The sequence below is a fragment of the Sus scrofa genome, chromosome 13 (assembly GCF_000003025.6).
Source record: "Sus scrofa isolate TJ Tabasco breed Duroc chromosome 13, Sscrofa11.1, whole genome shotgun sequence".
Taxonomy (NCBI): Eukaryota; Metazoa; Chordata; class Mammalia; order Artiodactyla; family Suidae; genus Sus; species Sus scrofa.
Window position 1 is genome coordinate 205,180,534 of NC_010455.5, and position 17,252 is coordinate 205,197,785.

General features: G+C 59.4%; 1 protein-coding gene across 7 annotated transcripts in view; it reads right to left on the reverse strand.

Moving 5' to 3' along the window:
- The window catches only part of PRDM15 (PR/SET domain 15), a 67,207-nt gene that overhangs the window by 6,178 nt on the left and 43,777 nt on the right, over nt 1–17,252 (reverse strand). For 5 of the 7 annotated variants that reach the window (XM_021071017.1, XM_021071013.1, XM_021071015.1 and 2 more), the window contains exons 12-22: nt 15,270–15,437; nt 12,405–12,496; nt 10,159–10,290; nt 9,541–9,675; nt 8,779–8,942; nt 8,006–8,085; nt 7,648–7,767; nt 6,281–6,412; nt 4,652–4,735; nt 4,134–4,309; nt 148–228 (exon numbers count right to left, since the gene is read on the reverse strand). In XM_021071017.1, coding sequence (XP_020926676.1) covers nt 148–228; nt 4,134–4,309; nt 4,652–4,735; nt 6,281–6,412; nt 7,648–7,767; nt 8,006–8,085; nt 8,779–8,942; nt 9,541–9,675; nt 10,159–10,290; nt 12,405–12,496; nt 15,270–15,437 — 1,364 coding nt within the window. Of the gene's footprint in view, nt 1–147; nt 229–4,133; nt 4,736–6,280; nt 6,413–7,647; nt 7,768–8,005; nt 8,086–8,778; nt 8,943–9,540; nt 9,676–10,158; nt 10,291–12,404; nt 12,497–15,269; nt 15,438–17,252 lie in introns of all 7 variants that reach the window. The other 2 variants (XM_021071011.1, XM_021071010.1) reach the window with 1 other exon arrangement.

Genomic DNA, 17,252 nt, shown 5'->3' on the forward strand with positions numbered 1-17,252 from the left:
AAGAGTGGGTGTGGTATGTCCCCCAAAGGTTGCTGAAGATACCCCGCGTGAGCCCCACGGGTCAGACATTCGGGAGCGGCAGGCCCCGCCCCCAAAAGGCCCCGCCCCCAAAAGGCCCCGCCCCCCCAGGCCGGGTGCTGCGCTCACCTGGACGATGCCGATGGAGGAGGCATCGATGGTGGTGGTCTCTGGGAGGTGGTCCAGGTCGTCGATCCTCACGGCCAGGACCTAGAAGTGAGCACAGAGCCCTGAGCCCCGGACCCCGGGCCTGGAGGACGGGAGTGCCTTTGAGGGCGACGGGACCCAGACGTGCGGCAGATGGGCCATCACCCTGAAGGCACTCACGTCCCCACGGGCTCTGCCTGGGACTTGAACACCTGAATTCCAGGATCCAGGTGGGGCCTCTCCTTCCCTCCTCCCGGGTCCCCTCTTCAAGTTCTGCTGTGCTCCTCACACCTGTGGGTCACCTCGCTGTCCACTGGCCAAGGGTGCAGACCCCTCCCCCATATAACGTGCTCGCAGAAAGCGCGTCCTCACCGGGTCTGACTTCAAACCAAGAGCAGAGGGGCTGAGATATAATCCTGTCCTACGAGGAAGGACCAAGGATGCGGCTTCACACCAGCTTACTTTTCTTGGCTTTTTAGGGATGCACCTGCGGCATATGGAAGTTTCCAGGCCAGGGGTCAAGTCGGAGCAGCAGCTGCCGGCCTACAGGCAACCCGAGGCACGTCTGCGACCGACACCATAGCTTACAGCACCGCCGGATGAGGCCAGGGACAGAACCTGCATCCTCACGGATACTAGTCGGGCTCCTGCTGAGTCACAGTGGGAGCTCCTACACCAGCTTCTTTTTAACCTGACACTTGTCCAGGTACTGTCACCTGTCAGCTCTGATGAAGTGGCCGCTGCCTCCGTCTGCCCACCCATGAGCCACGGAACGGTCCTCGCACACAGACCCTCAGGCTGTGCCCACATGGCCCTCTGTGCCCACACGGCCCCTCCCCCGACCCTGAACCTCGTCCTGCTGTACTTGTGACTTAAGTGAATGACGGCACAGCCGGGGCCATGGAACCCACACGCAGAGAGACCACAGTGCCCTGCAGAGGCTGGTTCCCGGGAGCAGCTAAGGGAGCGGATCAGCGAGATCGGGGAAAACTGGGAACGTCTGTCTGTAGGGGGGCCTCCACCACGTGGCTCAAGACAAACTAAAACAAAACTATAGGGAGTTCCCCTCGTGGCGCAGCGGAAAAGAATCCGACGAGGAACCACGAGGTTGCGGATTCGATCCCTGGCCTTGCTCCGTGGGTTAACGATCTGGCGTTGCCGTGAGCTGTGCTGTAGGTCACAGACGTGGCTCAGATCCTGTGTTGCTGTGGCCGGCGGCTGTAGCTTCAATTCGACCCCTAGCCTGGGAACCTCCATATGCCGTGGATGCGGCCCTAGAAAGACAAAAAAAAGACAAAAAAAAAAAAAAAAGAAACCCCACAAAATTATAGACTATAGATTGTGGGTGTGGCTTACTTAAGAAGGATGACAGGAACTGTATCTTCGGACTTAGGTTCCACTGTCACTGTCACTACCTCCACCACTGTCACCCATCACTGTCACCACTGTCACCAACTGTCACTGGCACCACCATCAGTCACTACCGCCTCCACCACTGTCACCATTACCTCCACCACTGTCACTGTCACCACCGTCACTGTCAGTCACCTCCACCACTATCAGTCACCACTGTCGCTGTCACCACCTCCATCAACAGTGACATCATCAGTGTCCTTGTCACACAGTCCAGTGGCTGATGCCAAGGAAGAACCACCAAAGGGGCATCTGCTGGCTTTACTCTCATTAGGAGAGAAAACCGCACATGAAAAACACTTTTTGTATTTCAATTTTTTTTCTTTGCTTTTTAGGGCTGCACCCGTGGCATATGGGGGTTCCCAGGCCAGGGGCCAAATCGGAGCTACAGCTGCCAGCCTACGCCAGAGCCACAGCAACGCCAGATCTGAGCTGCGTCTGCGACCTGCACCACAGCTCACGGCAACCCTGGATTCTTAACCCACTGAGCAAGGCCAGGGATCGAACCTGCGTCCTCATGGATGCTAGTCCAGTTCGTTGCCACTGAGCCACAACGGGAACTCCCTGTTCAAATTTTTTTCATGTAACATTCTTTTAAAGCAAAGAGAAAGACCATACTTGAAGTCATAAAATGGTATCGATTCTGCGAGATCCTGAACATGGGAAAGTGGTTTATGCTCAACATCCTAACACGTTAGCTGCCCTTGGACGGCCCCCCGCCCCCAGGTCTCTGCCAGTACCAGCGGGCACCCACCCCGCAGGCCTCCACAGCCCCGCCCTGCGGCGGCACCTGCCCTGCCCCCTTGCGGCTGTCTGTCTGGGGGGTCAAACAGTCATTCGCAAAACACTACAGAAGTAGGGTCACAGCGCCCTCTAGGAGGGCGTCCCGCGAGCACAGTCATTTTGAATCTAAGACTCCCCCTAACTCCGCAGGGGAAGCATGACACCTTCGAAGTCACCTCTAAAGGCTTTCTCCTGTTTTAACCATCTGCAGCCCCTCTTTCCAAAACTGCCTCTCCCTGGACACACAGTGGGTTCTTTCCGCTCTCCTCCTGGAATACTTATTCCCCTTTTTTTGGGGGGGGGGTCTTTTTAGGGCCACACCTGCGGCAGATGGAGGTTCCCAGGCTAGGGGTCTAATCAGAGCTGTTGCTGCCGGCCTACACCACAGCCACAGCCACCTGTTACCTTTATGGTAACTTTCTATCTGTCAATGGCAGTAATACCTTAAGATAGTTCTTTCTTCTTCTTCTTTTTTTTTTTTTGGCTGCACTCAGTGTGTGTGTGCAGCTCCCAGGCCAGGGATCAAACCTGCACCACAACTGCAGCAATGCCGGGTCCTTGACCCACCAAGCCACACAGGAACTTCCTGTTTCAGTTTTTTTCCCTTCCCTTATTCTCTCTTTTTTTATCTTTTTATGGTCACACCTGTGGCACATGGACGTTCTCAGGCCAGGGTCGAATCAAAGCTGCAGCTGCGGCCTACGCCACAGCCACGGCAACACCGGATTGGAGCCGCATCTGCCACCCACACCAACGTTTGTGGCAATGCCAGCTCCCCAAGCCACTGAGTGAGGCCAGGGACGGAGCCGGCGTCCTAACCCGCTGAGCCACAACGGGAGCTCCTCCCTTTGCTTATCCTCTTGACCTACAGAAGCTGTAAGTGTTATGCGGCTGATGCAATCAGGTATCTTGTTTGAAAGTTCTTCTGCTGCTTTTGCACTTAGAAAGTCTCCCTCTTTTCTGAGTTCCCGTCGTGGCACAGTGGTTAAGGAATCCGACTAGAAACCATGAGGTTGCGGGTTCGATCTCTGCCCTTGCTCCCTGGGTTAAGGATCCGGCGTTGCCGTGAGCTGTGGTGTAGGTTGCAGACGCGGCTCGGATCCCGAGTTGCTGTAGTTCTGGCGTAGGCCGGCAGCTACAGCTCTGATTGGACCCCTAGCCTGGGAACCTCCATGTGCCGAGGGAGCAGCCCAAGAAATAGCAAAAAAGACAAAAAAAAAAAAAAAAAAAAAAAAAGTCTCCCTTTTTTCAGTGACACGAGAGCTATTTTCCTGCATTTTCTTCCAGTTTTGCTTTTCCATTTACTTCTTTTTAGAGTATGCTGAATTATTTAGCACCTGGACCTTTCTTTGGGACCAGCCTCCACATGAGCCAGCGTCTACCTGCCTCGGTGTAATTCTTCCCTTTTGTTCCTCAAAGCCGCCTCCTAATCAGCCCCCAACACCGCGTGGGGGTCTCCAAAGGGAATGGGGGAGGGGTCAGGGCTATACTCTCATCTTGCTGTAATCCCAGCAAAAATAGTTCACAACCTCAGCAAAAAATGCATCTGAGGCTCTCTACGCATTCATTCGGCGCCTTCTACACGCAGGCACGGAGCTTCGGAGGAGAGTGGAGACCCGGGCCCTGCCTGGAGGAATCACACGTCTGTAAGGGACGGGGGGGGGCATAAGCCAACGTGGGGGGTGGTCTCTGAGTGTCCCAAGCCACCAGGCCGAGGGGCCGGGCCTGCGTGGGGAGGGCGGCAGGGAGAGGGCGCGGCCACCCAGGCTCACCTCGGGGTGCTTGCGTCGCATGTGTCTGCTCATGGAGGCCCTGGTGGACACCTTGGTCCCGCACAGCTGGCAGCTCTGCGCCTCGACCTTGTCGTGGGTGAGCTGCACGTGCTTCTGCAGCATGTACTCGGTGACGTACTTCTTGTCACACACGGAGCACGTCCACTGCTTGCCCACTTCCCACACACGGGGAGGGAGAGAAGCGGGGTGGTCAGTGGGGGCACCCTCCACCCGCGCAGCCAGGGTCGCCGGCCAGGTCACCCGTGCTACGGTCGCACCACGGGACCAGCAGCACGGCCCAGCCAAGGATGAGCGGCCTCCCCCATCACGGAGCCCAGAACCCGTGGCTGCGCCAATGTTTAAAAATCCCAGGATGGACATTTCAAAGTTTCGACGGGCTGAATGTTGGGGGCGGGGGAGGAGGAGCCACTGTGAAGGCAGAAGGGCGCCAGAGAGTCTGGAAAAGTTTACATTTGGGGTGGGGGGGGGGAATCCATCCCAAAGCCCCCCCCACTCACCCGTGTGAATGAGCTTGTGCGTTTCCATCGTGTTTCGCTCACTGAAGGTCTTTCCGCACAGCTCGCACATGAAATCCTTGATCCCTGCGGGGAAAGGCAGGCTCGGCCTCACGTTTCATGAGTGTTTCAACCACACCCCGAAGCCGTCTTGTCCCTGACACGCGTCTCTACGTGTAGGGGCTTCGGGGGGGCGGGGGGAGGTCCATTACCAGGAGGCCACAGACCCTAACCGTTCATTCCCAACCTCGACCAGCAAACGGGCTTGAAAGCTCCCCTCCTGCAGGCGCCCGGGCCAGCAGCTCCTTCCGAGGCCAGGACACTTTCAGCCCGGCACCCGGGGACTGCGGCGGCGTCTAAATCGGCAGAAGCCGATCCGATGAGCTCCCTCTGCCCAGCTCATGATCAAGGAAAGGCAGAGCCACACTGACGACTGAAGGTCTGTATCTGCTTCATTGCAGATCCGAGGGCTCGGAGGAGTCGGGGCCCCCACCCTGCCGCCTGCAGCCAGGGAGCAAGCAGGGCCCAGTGGACTGTTTCTAAGCCCAGAGTGACAAGGAGGTGCCCCTGAGACTTCCTCTTAAACAAAGGCTCCCCCCAGATGGACACAAGGCAAGCAATGGTCAAGGCCCTGAATTTATGGAGCCCCTTGTCCGCAGGAGCCGGTGCTCACCATGGCTCTCGGAGGCCAGAGGGACAGAGGGCACTCCGCCCCGGCGGCTGGAGTGTAATGAGACCTTAGAGGAGTGTGACCCCCATCCCGGGGGATGAGCCTTCCAGAAAAAAGGCAGCGAAAACTGGACGAGCTTCCGCCGGAAGAGGAGGGCCGCACACGTCTGTGAAAGCCAGCGCCGTGGGGCCGGCACTCCGGGGGAACCCAAAGCAGACTCCTGGGTGGCTGGACGGCCCTGGGGACAGTGAGCGAGGTGGGCGCACAGGGCGGCTGGGCCAGGTGGTGGCAGGACCCTAGTCCATTTTAGAGGGGACACTAGAGGCGCCTACCAGAGCTTTCAGGGATGGATAACCCTCTCTTTCTGATTCCCATCAGAGTTCTCTTTTTGGCATATGCATATACATTCCTCCACGTTCTCCTAAAAAGTGAACTCGTATCTGTTTCAGGGGCTGGCTGTTCCTCCACTGGACTGCGAACTTCCACGCACATCAGCCCATGCAGCTCATCACTTGTATGGACCGCTTGTCCTTCTTAGCGGACAGGCCACGATTTAGCCACTGCCCTGATGGACACTTAGGATGCTCCAGGGTCTCCCGTCGGGATGTGTCCAGACAACGACCTGATGACCCTGATGACCAGTGGGTACACACGCCCCGGCCCTCCTCTGATCATCTCTCGAGCTCGGGGGAGCTCCGGCAGGGAGAGCGCGGAGCGGAAGGGAAGACGCAGGAGAGGGGGCGGTAGCCTGGGTTCTGCGCGTGCGCAGGGGTGCAGGGCCCTTGCGGGGAGGAGGAGCTTCTGCGAAACCTGCTGCCGAGCCCACCTCCCAGGGGCTGGATCACAAAGCTTGCGGCCGGGTGGCAGCTCAAGCCCGCGAGGAGCAGGGGCAGCTCCTCCGGCCGTTCCCGCGCCAGGCTCGGCTGCCCGCTGCGGCGCCAGCACCGTGGCCGCGGACTCACCCGTGTGGCGCTTGTAGTGCTTGAGCATGTTGACCTTCTGCGCGAACTTGCGGTGGCACTCCCGGCACTCGTACTCCTTGATGCCCTTGTGCAGCTTCATGTGGTGGCGCAGCGCGTGCTTGGTCTTCATGCCTGCGGGATAGGGCGAGGGGGCGCGGGTTGGCGCACCCTGGACACTCGGGCAGGGCCCCTAACGGGGCGCCCCGGAAGCCCCTCTTCACCCCCCTGGACAGTGCACACCCCCCTCCCCATGTCCCGACCCCTAACAGGGCCCTACCCCAGAAACACCGCCCCCCCACCCTGCACGTGCGGCCTGATCCCTAAGCCTGCCCTACCTGAGAAGCCCCCTCCGCCCACCCCCAACCCCCCACCCCAGACAGTGCCCCCCACCCAGTTACAGAGAATCTTGCAGGTTTGAAAAGTAAGTACACGTTATAGACATTTTTTTAAAAAGACAGAATAACTGGAATAAACAACACAATGGACAGGTTATAGCAGATTATATACCGCCGATGAAGCAATGACTGGAGCGGAAGATACATGCAGCACAAACACAAACAGATGTGACAGATGCAAAAGACTGGTTAGGGGGGAGACAGAAGGCATAATGGGAATTCTGAAAGGGGCGGGTTACTACAGAGGATGCCCCCCCACGTGTGCTCCCCCCAGACTCCTCTCCCCAGTGCATTGGGAGGTGGAAGAGGGAGGCACTGGGCACAGAGCACTGAGCTGATACAGCCAGAGAAAGACCCGCAGCGCCAAGGCTGCCCGACAGCTTTGTTTTTAAACAGACATGGATTAAAATCTACCATATACTGGGGTTATGTGCCCTCCTTACACTTAACTAACATGAGCTATTTTACTGACAGTTATTATGCAATTAATTTCATCGGACTCAAATACCAGGCACAGCAATCCCTGCTCACAGTAAATCACCGTCTCTACATAGGGGGCCCCAGGCTTGGTTCTAGTCAGTGGCCGAGGACTTTGCGTCTATGCTCAGGCCGTGGGGTGACTCTTAGATTAGTCTGACTTTGAACAACTGTATGTGACACTATTTCTTTTTTCTTTTTCTTTTGGGGGCCCCCATGGCATGCTGACGTTCCCTAGCCCGGGACGGAGCCGGAGCCACAGCAGTGACAATGCCGAATCCTTAACCGCTAGGCCACCAGGGAACTCCTATTTCCCTACTTTTAAAGCATTTTCCTTGTGCCTGATTTCATCCTGCCTTCCTGCCTTGGGACTGATTTCTCTTCTCAGCCTCATCGAAACACTTCGTGTCTTGGTGTTCAGTAAATGACCCAGCTCTAGGGGACTGGTCGGCCTGGCTGCCCCTCCGTCTGACCACCGGCCCTCCTGCAACTCACCTTTCCCGCACTCGGCGCACAGGTACTCCCGGATGTTGTCGTGGACACGCATGTGCTCCTTCAGCATGTCCTTCCTGGCAAAGGACTTCCCGCACTGCTCGCAGGCGTGGCTTTTCACACCTGACAGATGGGTCAGACTTTCACTCCGGGAAAACGGGACCTGCCCGCAGCTGGTCCATCTTTCCTCGGCCTTCGAGGGGATGGGGGTGGGGACCGGGCAGGGAGGGGTCCTGCTGGGGATGAGGTGGCAAGGAGGCCTGGAGAAGCACGGGCAGGGAGGCGAGCGTGACCGCTGGGCACGAAGCCCATGGAGGGGCGTGGTCAGCACAGGCACCCATGTCCTGGCAGGAACGGCTACCTGTGTGGATGAGTTTATGCCGCTCTAAGTTCCCGATGCTGTTGAAGATCCGCCCGCAGATCTCGCACGGGTGGATGTACCTGAAAGGAGACGCAGGCTCAGGAGGACCGTCAGCAGCAGCGCACACTTGGCTAAGTGCCTCTATCAGCAGGTGGCGCAAAGACGGTGCTGGGGGGCAACAAGGGACACAGACTTTAGCCTCCGTCATGGGCTGAACTGTGTCCCCTTCAAAATTCACGTGTTGGAGTCCTGACTCCCAACACCTCAATATGTGACCGTCCTTGGAGGTGGGGTCTCTACAGAGGTGAAGGGAAACATGACACTGGGATGGACCCTAATCCAGTATGACCAGTGTCCTTATAAACAGGGACACAGAGACACACAGAAGGCCGGGAGGACACAGGGAGGGGACGGCATCTCCAAGCCAAGGGGAGAGAAGCCCGGGACAGTTAGTTGGTCCCTCGTGGCCACAGAAGGAACCAGCCCTGCCTGACCTAGAACCTGCGGCTTCTGGAAGCAAGATAAGACGTTTCTGTTGTTCCAGCCGCCCAGCTGGCTGCCCCAGCCGACTAACCAGCCTCTGAACAGGATCATTGCTGGACATCCTTCCACGCGGCAGGGATGACGGGCTGAAGCCAGAGGTGGGGCTGGCCTGCGCCGCCCAGACCCCGCCCAGGGCTCTGTGCTCCAGCCGCTCCCGCGAGCACCTGCCTCTCTGCAAGGAAGCCCGGCCTCCCCCGGCACCGCGCTGGACGCTGGCGCCCTGGCCTCACTTCTGCACGTTGGGGTCGGGCAGGTTCTCACGGTGGATGACCATGTGCGCGTGGTAGGTGGCCTTGAGGGCGAAGCGCCGGTTGCAGATGCTGCAGCCGTAGCCCTTCTCCTTGTGCGTCTCCATGATGTGCTTCAGGTACTCCTTCCCGCGGCCAAAGGTGAGCTGCGACACGCCGCACACGGTCACGCCCAGCGCCTGTGGCCCCGGAGCTCCCAGCCCCCCACGCCCCCCACGCCCCCAGCGCGCAGAGTAAGAAGCGGGTACCAGCTCCTCCCCCAGCTCCCGGAAGGTCCCGCCCTCCGCGGCCGGCTTCCAGAACCCTCCTCCTCCTCTCCCCTCACCTGACCCGGCTCTCACCCACCCCCAAAGGCCCGGCCAGGTGCCCGGTGGAGCACACAGGTGCCAATGCCCGTGGAGAACACGGACCTGCTTGGTAGGGAAGCAGTGAAGCCGCAGGGACCACGGCGCACAGGACAAACTGCTGGAGACGCGGAGCGTGGGGTCCTCGGGCGCTAAAGCAGCCCCCCCCGCCCCCGCCCCCGCCAGGCAACCCCCTCTGCAAGGCTCCCTGATGTGCGTGGCGCAGGCGGAGGTGAAGGGCGAGGAGAGGGGAGCCCTGGCCGAAGCCCACCTTGACATCCGCCATCCCCGAGAAGCACCGAGACCTGGGGCGCCTGCCAGGTCGCCTGGGAAGCGCCCCCTGCCCGCCCGCCCTCTGCAGGCAGCAGCCCCGGGCACACGAAGGCCCCGGTCCAGTTACCTGACACCTCTTGCAGCTGTACTTGTGGGGCTCCGAGTCTGCGCTCTCGTCGGAGTTGTCATCGTTTTCTTCGGAGGAGATCCCGATCTTGCCGATGAACTCCGCCCTCTGGTGGTCGTCCATCAGCGCGATGTCCTGGAAAGCGGTCACGGTCCGCTTTGTAACCCGCGCGGCGGACACCCGACTCGGGTATCTGCACCTGATGCAAACGGCTCCCTCGGGTCGCCCGGGACACCCCACGCCCCTAAGTCAGGGCCCCTAGGCCTTGCCTGCGCTCAGGTGGCTCTGAACGCCGGGGCCAGGAACTGCCAGGTCGGTCCCGAGCTAGGCGGTGCCTCGGCACCAGCTACCCGTTTCTTTCTTTTCCCGGGATCGGCACTTCTCCCGCCCAGAGCGAGGATCCAGGATCCTCCCCGCCCGTCGCCCCCTCCACTCCTGCCTCCCGTTCCTCAAAGGCAGGGAGGGAGGCACTCCACCCTGGCCCCTGTCCTCCCCTCGAGAGGTCCCCAACGCGGAGGGATTTTTAACTGGAGTCAGGCGACATAGCAAACAGAGCTCACCTACAGAGCCACGAGGGCCCCCCCCCCCGTGGCACTGTTCCCAGCGCCACCCACTGACCTTGAAGTGGACATGGATGTGGTCCCTGAGCACGTCCACGCGGAAGAACTTGCGCCCACAGATCTCACAGGTGTACTTCTTGTCGCCGTGGGTCAGCAGGTGCTTGTTCATATTGCTCCTGCAGGAGAACACCTGCGGGCGGGAGAGCCGGCTGCAAAAGCCCGCCCCGTGCACGTCGGGCCTCACTGAGAAACCATAACCCCGCTGGAAACGGCAGTGCTCCCCCCGGAGCTTAAGTGACAGCAATTCCTCAGTGTTTGAGACACAGAGAGTCAGTCAGTTGGTGCTAGAATCGCGACTGTTGAACCGTTTCAGTTCAGGCTTACATTATGATACATAATGAATTGCTATCTCGTCTCCACTCTACATGGCATGCGGCTCCACTTTATTCAGCTCACTTAAATACTTCCCTAGGATGAGGCTCCCAAGAAGCCGGTAAGTCCCAGATAAGAATGCAGTCTTCTCAAAGGGGCTATCAAAGAAAGATGCCACCCTCAGGGGGTGCTCCGTATTTCACGCACAATTCACGTCGCCTCCCCCAGCTTCTCCGTGTTTCCAGGGTAGACTGAGGCGTGTGGAGACGCGGTCATTCGCCCACTACCTGTCCACGGGGCTGGGCCAGGGGCACTGTGGTCCACCAGCAGAGCTCAGCAGCCAAGGCGGGCGGCAGAGACCACTCCCAGGGCCCCCCGATCTGAGTCTTGACCTTCCCAGAGGCCAAGCAAGCGGATGCAGGTCTCCTTCGAGCCCGCCTGCCCGCGCGTGTTCTCAGGGGGGAAGCGTGACGGGTGAATGAAAGGCAAATGGCTCGCAAGCAACAGAGGCTGATGCCTTCACAGGACGTTTCTTTCCAAGACCTGCGGGTGGCTTGGGGCGGGCAGCCCCGAGAGGCTGGGAGGGAAGTTGAGTCAGCACAGCAGGAAGATGGGGCTCCCGGGGAGGGGCAGAGGCGGCAGGGGTCCGCCAGCACCTCTGGTCCAGGTGGGGGGGGGTGCTGGAGACAAGGAACAGTCGGAGGAGTGAAGGATCCAGTTGTGGAGACATTTAGCCTCCTCCACTGCCTGCCCAGACCCTGTGTGAGTGTTCGGAGAACCTGTCACAGCATGTCAGCTGCACCCCTGGCTTGTTTCACACACGTGATGTCCCAAGGACATGGAAGGGACATAGTGCCACTGCTCCTCCAGAGCCAGTGGTCAGAGGGCAGCATGACCAGGACACGTGGGGACACAGGGCACGGCCTGCACCCACCCTGCCCGTGGGCAGCCTGGTCTGGCCACCTGGGCTCAGGCATTCTGCTGCACCAGCTCCCCTGACCCTCCAGCCTCGCCAGCCCCCAAACCCAAACTAAGTCAGAGCCCCAACACAGGGCCCACAGACCACACTACCCTGCGGAGCTATTGGCTTTGTGGTTTGAAAAAAAATCAGAAAGTTTCCCATAAAAACACACATTTCCGCTTTCTCTTGAAAAGGTCAAAAGATCTGGCAATGCTGCCACGTGCTGGCAGGCGGGGCGAGTGACAGCTGGCCACGTGCCCATGGTCTTCACTTCTCCACCAGCCAGACCTGGCGGCTGCTGCAGGGCAGCGAGGCTCCCGTGGACTATGGCCAAGAGACTCTGTGAGCCGAGTCACGGGAGCTGAGCCTGGGGGACCAGCAGCCGCACGTCTAGCCGGGGCCAGGAGCTCATCCACAAAGACCACTGGCATCTTCCATGGTGAACCGATGAGGCCCAGATGGCAGCTGACCAATGCCCACTGCTGGGCACAGCCCAGGGCTGCTCGGATGGGCAGTGTGCTCTGGAGTTTAGGGTCTGCTGAGGACTCGGCCCTCTCTGATGGCCAACTCGGACAGCCAGCTCAGACGCCCCGGGGGCACATCTGCTTACTTGGGGCCCTGGCCTCCACAGACCATGCACGGAGCACAAGGCCATGGCCAGGTCAGTCTCTCACCGGAAAATGCTGCAGGGGACCTGCACTGACCAGGGAAATAAACCAGGGGCGTCTCACGGGCCCTCGGCTCAGGGTGCGGGAGACAGAGCAAGGGCACCCGGTGACGGAACATCACAGCCAGGCTCCCTCCCTGGAGACCTGCCTCGGTGGCCAGAGCTGAGATGACAGGAGGGCAGGGGCTGCCGCGGCTCAGGACACCGAGTTGCCATTCGACCCTAAACACTCCTCCCCGACACGCGGTGGGTAGAGCTCGGAATCCCCTAAAGAAACCAGGTCCCGGACCCGAGCCAGCCTTACCTTGCCGCACACCGGGCACCCGGATGGCTCCTTCCTGTAGCGCAGCAGGTTCCCGCCGGCCTCCGCGTCCTCTCTCTTCACCCGCCGCACTCCTGCAACCCCGCCGGAGAAGGTCAGGACCCACAGGACCAGCCGTGGCCACTGGGACACAGGGCTGCCTGCAGTGGGACCATGGAGCCAGCGCTACCTGTGACGCACCTGCGCCACCCAACACCGGCCCCGGGGGAGAAGGCAGGTGGCCACGCTGTGAGATCCGTGACCATAGCCCGGGCCACACCTGAAACTCAGAACGCCAAGGGTGGCCAGTGTCACGAGTTTCATGATGCAGAGGCGTTAGAACGCCCTTAAGAAAAGTGTCTGTGCTCAATCTAAGGGCCCCAGACAAAGGTGGGGTTTGGAGAGGCTGCTGTATTAAAGACACAATATTCAGGAGTTAACCCACTAGTATCCGGGAGGATGCAGGTTCAATCCCTGGCCTTGCTCAGTGAGTTAAGGATGCCGTGTTGCCGTGAGCTGGGGTGTAGGCTGCAGGTGGGCTTGGGTTCTGCGTGACTGTGGCTGTGGCCAGCAGACGTAGCTTCAATTCCACCCCTAGCCTGGGAATGTCCATATGCTGCATGTGCAGCCCTAAAAAGGAAAACAAACAAACAAACAAAACCACTAATATTCATCCTTCAAATTAAATCAGCCAAGTAGGGATCAAGGTAAAAGGTCAGGCGATGCTAAAATCGCTATGGTTTTAAGGCATAGCTATTCATAATAGACTTAGAAGTTTGCATGAAATGAGGAATCTTTGTTTCTTTTGTTTGTCTTTTTAGGGCCACACCTGCAGCATATGGAGGTTCCCAGGCTAGGGTCCAGTCGCAGCTGTAGCCGTTGGCCTGTGCCACAGCCACAGCAATGTGGGATCTGAGCCGCGTCTGCGACCTACACCACAGCTCACGGCAACGCCGGATCCTTAACCCACTGAGTGAGGCCAGGGATCGAACCTGCAACCTCATGGCTCCTAGTCGGATTCATTAACCACTGAGCCATGACAGGAAGTCCTAGGGAATCTCTGAATAAAAGAAAGAAAAGCCCCCTTCTCGTGGCCTCTCTCTACACCACTGACCCGTCGTTCTGGGACATTCCTGAGTAACACAGGTGAGCACAGAGCCGGGCTTAAGAAGGCCTGGCAAGCCGGCCTGGAGACCAGCACATCACTCTTCAAAAAGCTCCCAGCAGCATAAGCACACGGGTCTGCGGCGGGTGTGGACCACGCTTCTACACAGAGGGAAAACCCCGGCACGGCCACACTGCGTCAGCTCATTCCCGAGAAGAACCGTCAGAGCTGTGTCAGCTCGAAGATGTTGCAAGATGAAGCTATAAAAGGCAACCCAGGTGACTGCCAACCAGGAGACACCTGACTTCCGGTGTGATGGTGGGTGGTGGCGATATGGGCCCACCTGGGGCTTTACAAGGGGGTCCAGTTTAAGCAGCCCAGAGGGCCAGGCACCATCGCCACCGCACAGGTGAGCAAACAGAGGCCCAGGAGCATGGCCAAGGCCACCCGGTCACTAAGTGGACACCAGGCTGGGCTGGAGAGGCCCTCAGGGCACCACCACTCACAGAGGGAACGGGGTGGAGTTATGAACCCGCGTGAAGAACGGCCAGGTCGAGAGGCACAGCGCAAAGGTGACCCAGGACGGGATGTGACTCCAGGCTTGTTTTAAAAGCTGTGACCACACGTGACAGCACAGCTGAGTGCAGTAGTCAGATTTCACACAGACACATCTTCGTTTGCAAATCTTGGTAAAGTGATTTTTTTCTAACTTTCATAAGAAAGTGCTCTGGGAAGTTCCCGTCAGGGCTCAGCAGTTAATGAATCTGACTAGCATCCACGAGGACACAGGTTCAATCCCTGGTCTTGCTCAGTGGATTAAAGATCCAGTGTTGCTGTGAGCTGTGGTATAGGTCGCAGATGAGGCTAGATCTGACGTTGCTGTGGCTGTGGTGTAGGCCGGCAGCTGCAGCTCGGATTTGACCTCTAGCCTGGAAACTTCCATATGCCACAGGTGCAGCCCTAAAAAAAAAAAGTGCTCTGGTCAGTGAGTGCCACTTACAGAGAAACGCCGGTCAGCCAGAGGGCGGTAGCTTTTAGGGTTAAAAACTAGGCTTACCAAATCTACAATGCTGCTTTCAAAAAGGATCTGTCTGAGCAGGTTCTTTAACTGAGCCTCCCGGTGGGGTAGGAGCTCAGGACACACCTGTGCCCAGACCTTCCCCGGGCGCCCCGCCTTCTCGTCGGGGCTGCCCTGCGGGGTCACCGCACCCACACCTCATTTCCTGCTCTGCCTCCTTTCCGCATCCCACCCGTTACTGACCCCACTGAAGTCCCCTTTCTCCTGTGCTGGCCTCAGGGAAACCCACCCCAGGGACAGGCAGCCCCCAGGCATGGTGGGTGTCATCGGGGCCCCCAGGGAAACAGTGTAGGAGGGACGAGCAAAGTCACTCAGGGCCCCGATAGCATCTCCCCGGAACCTGCTGCTCACGCACACGGCGGAAAGCATCCCTGTGTGAGATTTCATTCATGCTTTTTTCCTACTTCCGGTCACATCAAAAGCATTTTCTCACAATGTTAAACTCATTGAAAACCACGTTTTTGGTGACTGCCTAACACAGTCCCACGAAGAGTCCGTTCTCCTTAACTGTCCCTGCTGTGGGCACTGGGACGTTTCTCAGGTCCCACCAACACGTGGCTCTGTGATCGCGTGTCAGCACCTCCTGATGCCTGAGCTGATGCCGTCGGGCGGGGCCGGTCCGAAGGTGCCCACGGGGCGGTGCTAGCACATTCCCCCCACCCCGCCCGGCCGCAGGTGCGCTCACCTTCCAGGTGCCGCCTCTGGTGGTCCAGCATGACGTCCTTGCGATAGAACATCTTGTTGCAGACTTCGCAAGCAAACTTCTTGTCCCCGTGCTTCTTCTTGTGCTTGGAAAGGTTGCTGTTGGTGGAGAAGAATCTGAAACACATCTCACACTGGAACGTCTTGTCATCTGTCAAGGAGGCAAGCAAAACACACGGCGGGCTGCCTTCGGGTAAATGACATCCCGCGCAGGCACCACGTGGAGGCCGAGGACGCGTGAGGGGCGGGGCCGGGAGACGGCGCCACCGGAGCTGACGTGGCCCCTGCCAAGCCAGGCCTGAGCGGCCTGCAGCGCCAGCACCGAGTGTGTCATCCTCCCCCACGGGCCGCACCCGGCCCCTCCCCCACGGCACACGGGCCGCACCCGGCCCCTCCCCCAGGCACACATCTCCCGCCGCATCTGAGGATTCCTAGCCCGACAGGCCCAAGCCACAGCCGTCCTGGGCCCTCACACCCGACCCGAGCTGACTGCAGCCCCCGCCCCTGCCTCCCCCAGCCTCAGAGGAGCTGCATCCTTCCCACCACCCCCTGGCTCAGTCCTCCACCTGCTCCTCCGAAGCCCACCCATCACCTGGCCCTTGCCCTCCCGCAGGCTCCTCCCCCAAAGCACGTTCAGAACCCCAATTCTTGTTTCTAGGCCCCCCTTTAGCAGACATGCACCCCACCCCCACCCCACAATGAAGCTTCCAGAAACACCCACCTCCGGGCATCCAGCCTCCCCTCCAGTCCCCTCTCCGAAGGCGGACAAACCGCCCCACCCGGGCCTCTGATGGTGCCCAACCCGCTCTCTCCCTCCAGCGCCCACGGCATCCGCTTGGCTCTCCTGCCCCCTTAGCCATCGGCCGGTTTGAGGGTCTGCTCCCATGAGCACAGGAGCGGGGACCACGGGCTCCTGCATAGCGCTGGCTCCTCCTCACGGGTCTGCCTCTGCCCCCGGTTTAAGCGGTCCTGGGGCCCCACCCTGCAAGCGCTCTCCTGACTTGTCCTGTGCCCCCACCTTCCACGTCACCCCGGCCACACCCACCTTGCTCCTTTAGGACACGCAGCGGTCCAGGGGGCCGCCACCTAAGCCAGCCCCAGAAGGGAGCCCTCACTGCCCATGGGCCCGTCTGCAGCACCAGTAACCCTGTCCTGTGCATCCCCCTCCAGAATGAAGGCCTGAGGACACACCGGGTCACCCTCATTTCTGGGCCCTTGGCTACAGCCCACCGACCAGCTCCCCAGGGCAGCAGGTGTTTGCCCGATGCACAGGGCCCAGAGCCCGAAGGCAGCTTCCTTTTCTACGGTGATTCTGACTGAGGTTCTTGCTCTTGGTGGCACATTGGACCCTGCGTCCGGGAATCTCAGCCTGGGCGCTGCTGCCATTTGGGCCGTGTCACTTTCTGGGATGCAGATGGAGTGACCTGGGCACCCTTGGCCTCCCTCTGCCAGGGGCCAGCAGCCTCCCCCGAGGCTGCTGTTACAACCCCACCGTCTCCAGACTCTGCCCCATGTCCCTGGGCCTCAGCGGTGGTTTAACTGCTTGCAGGTGACTGGCTGTGCAGCCCACGTGGAGGCCTGGGGCTACCGGGACCCTGTGCACGTGTCTGGGTGCGCAGCACAGATGCTCAGCGTGCAAACACCTTCATGCCCATTTTAGTGGGTGTGTAATACTCCACCCGGTTCACACAGCACAACTGGCTTCGTTACTTTTGCTATAACAGGCAATCTGGTGGTCCTTCATGATAGAGGGTTTTTCCTGCTAGAGCGACCCAGCAGGATTTTTAGGACTGAGACACCAGAGTCAGGCCATCTGCCATCCTGCTTTGTGAAGGGCCATGCCATCCTGAGGCTGGCCACCAGATCACAGGTGGCTCTTCCAGCTGTGGCATCCACACACCACCTTCTCCCACCCACGATCCCGCTGCCCTCACGGTCCACAGTCATGTTTTAACAAAATGCAGTG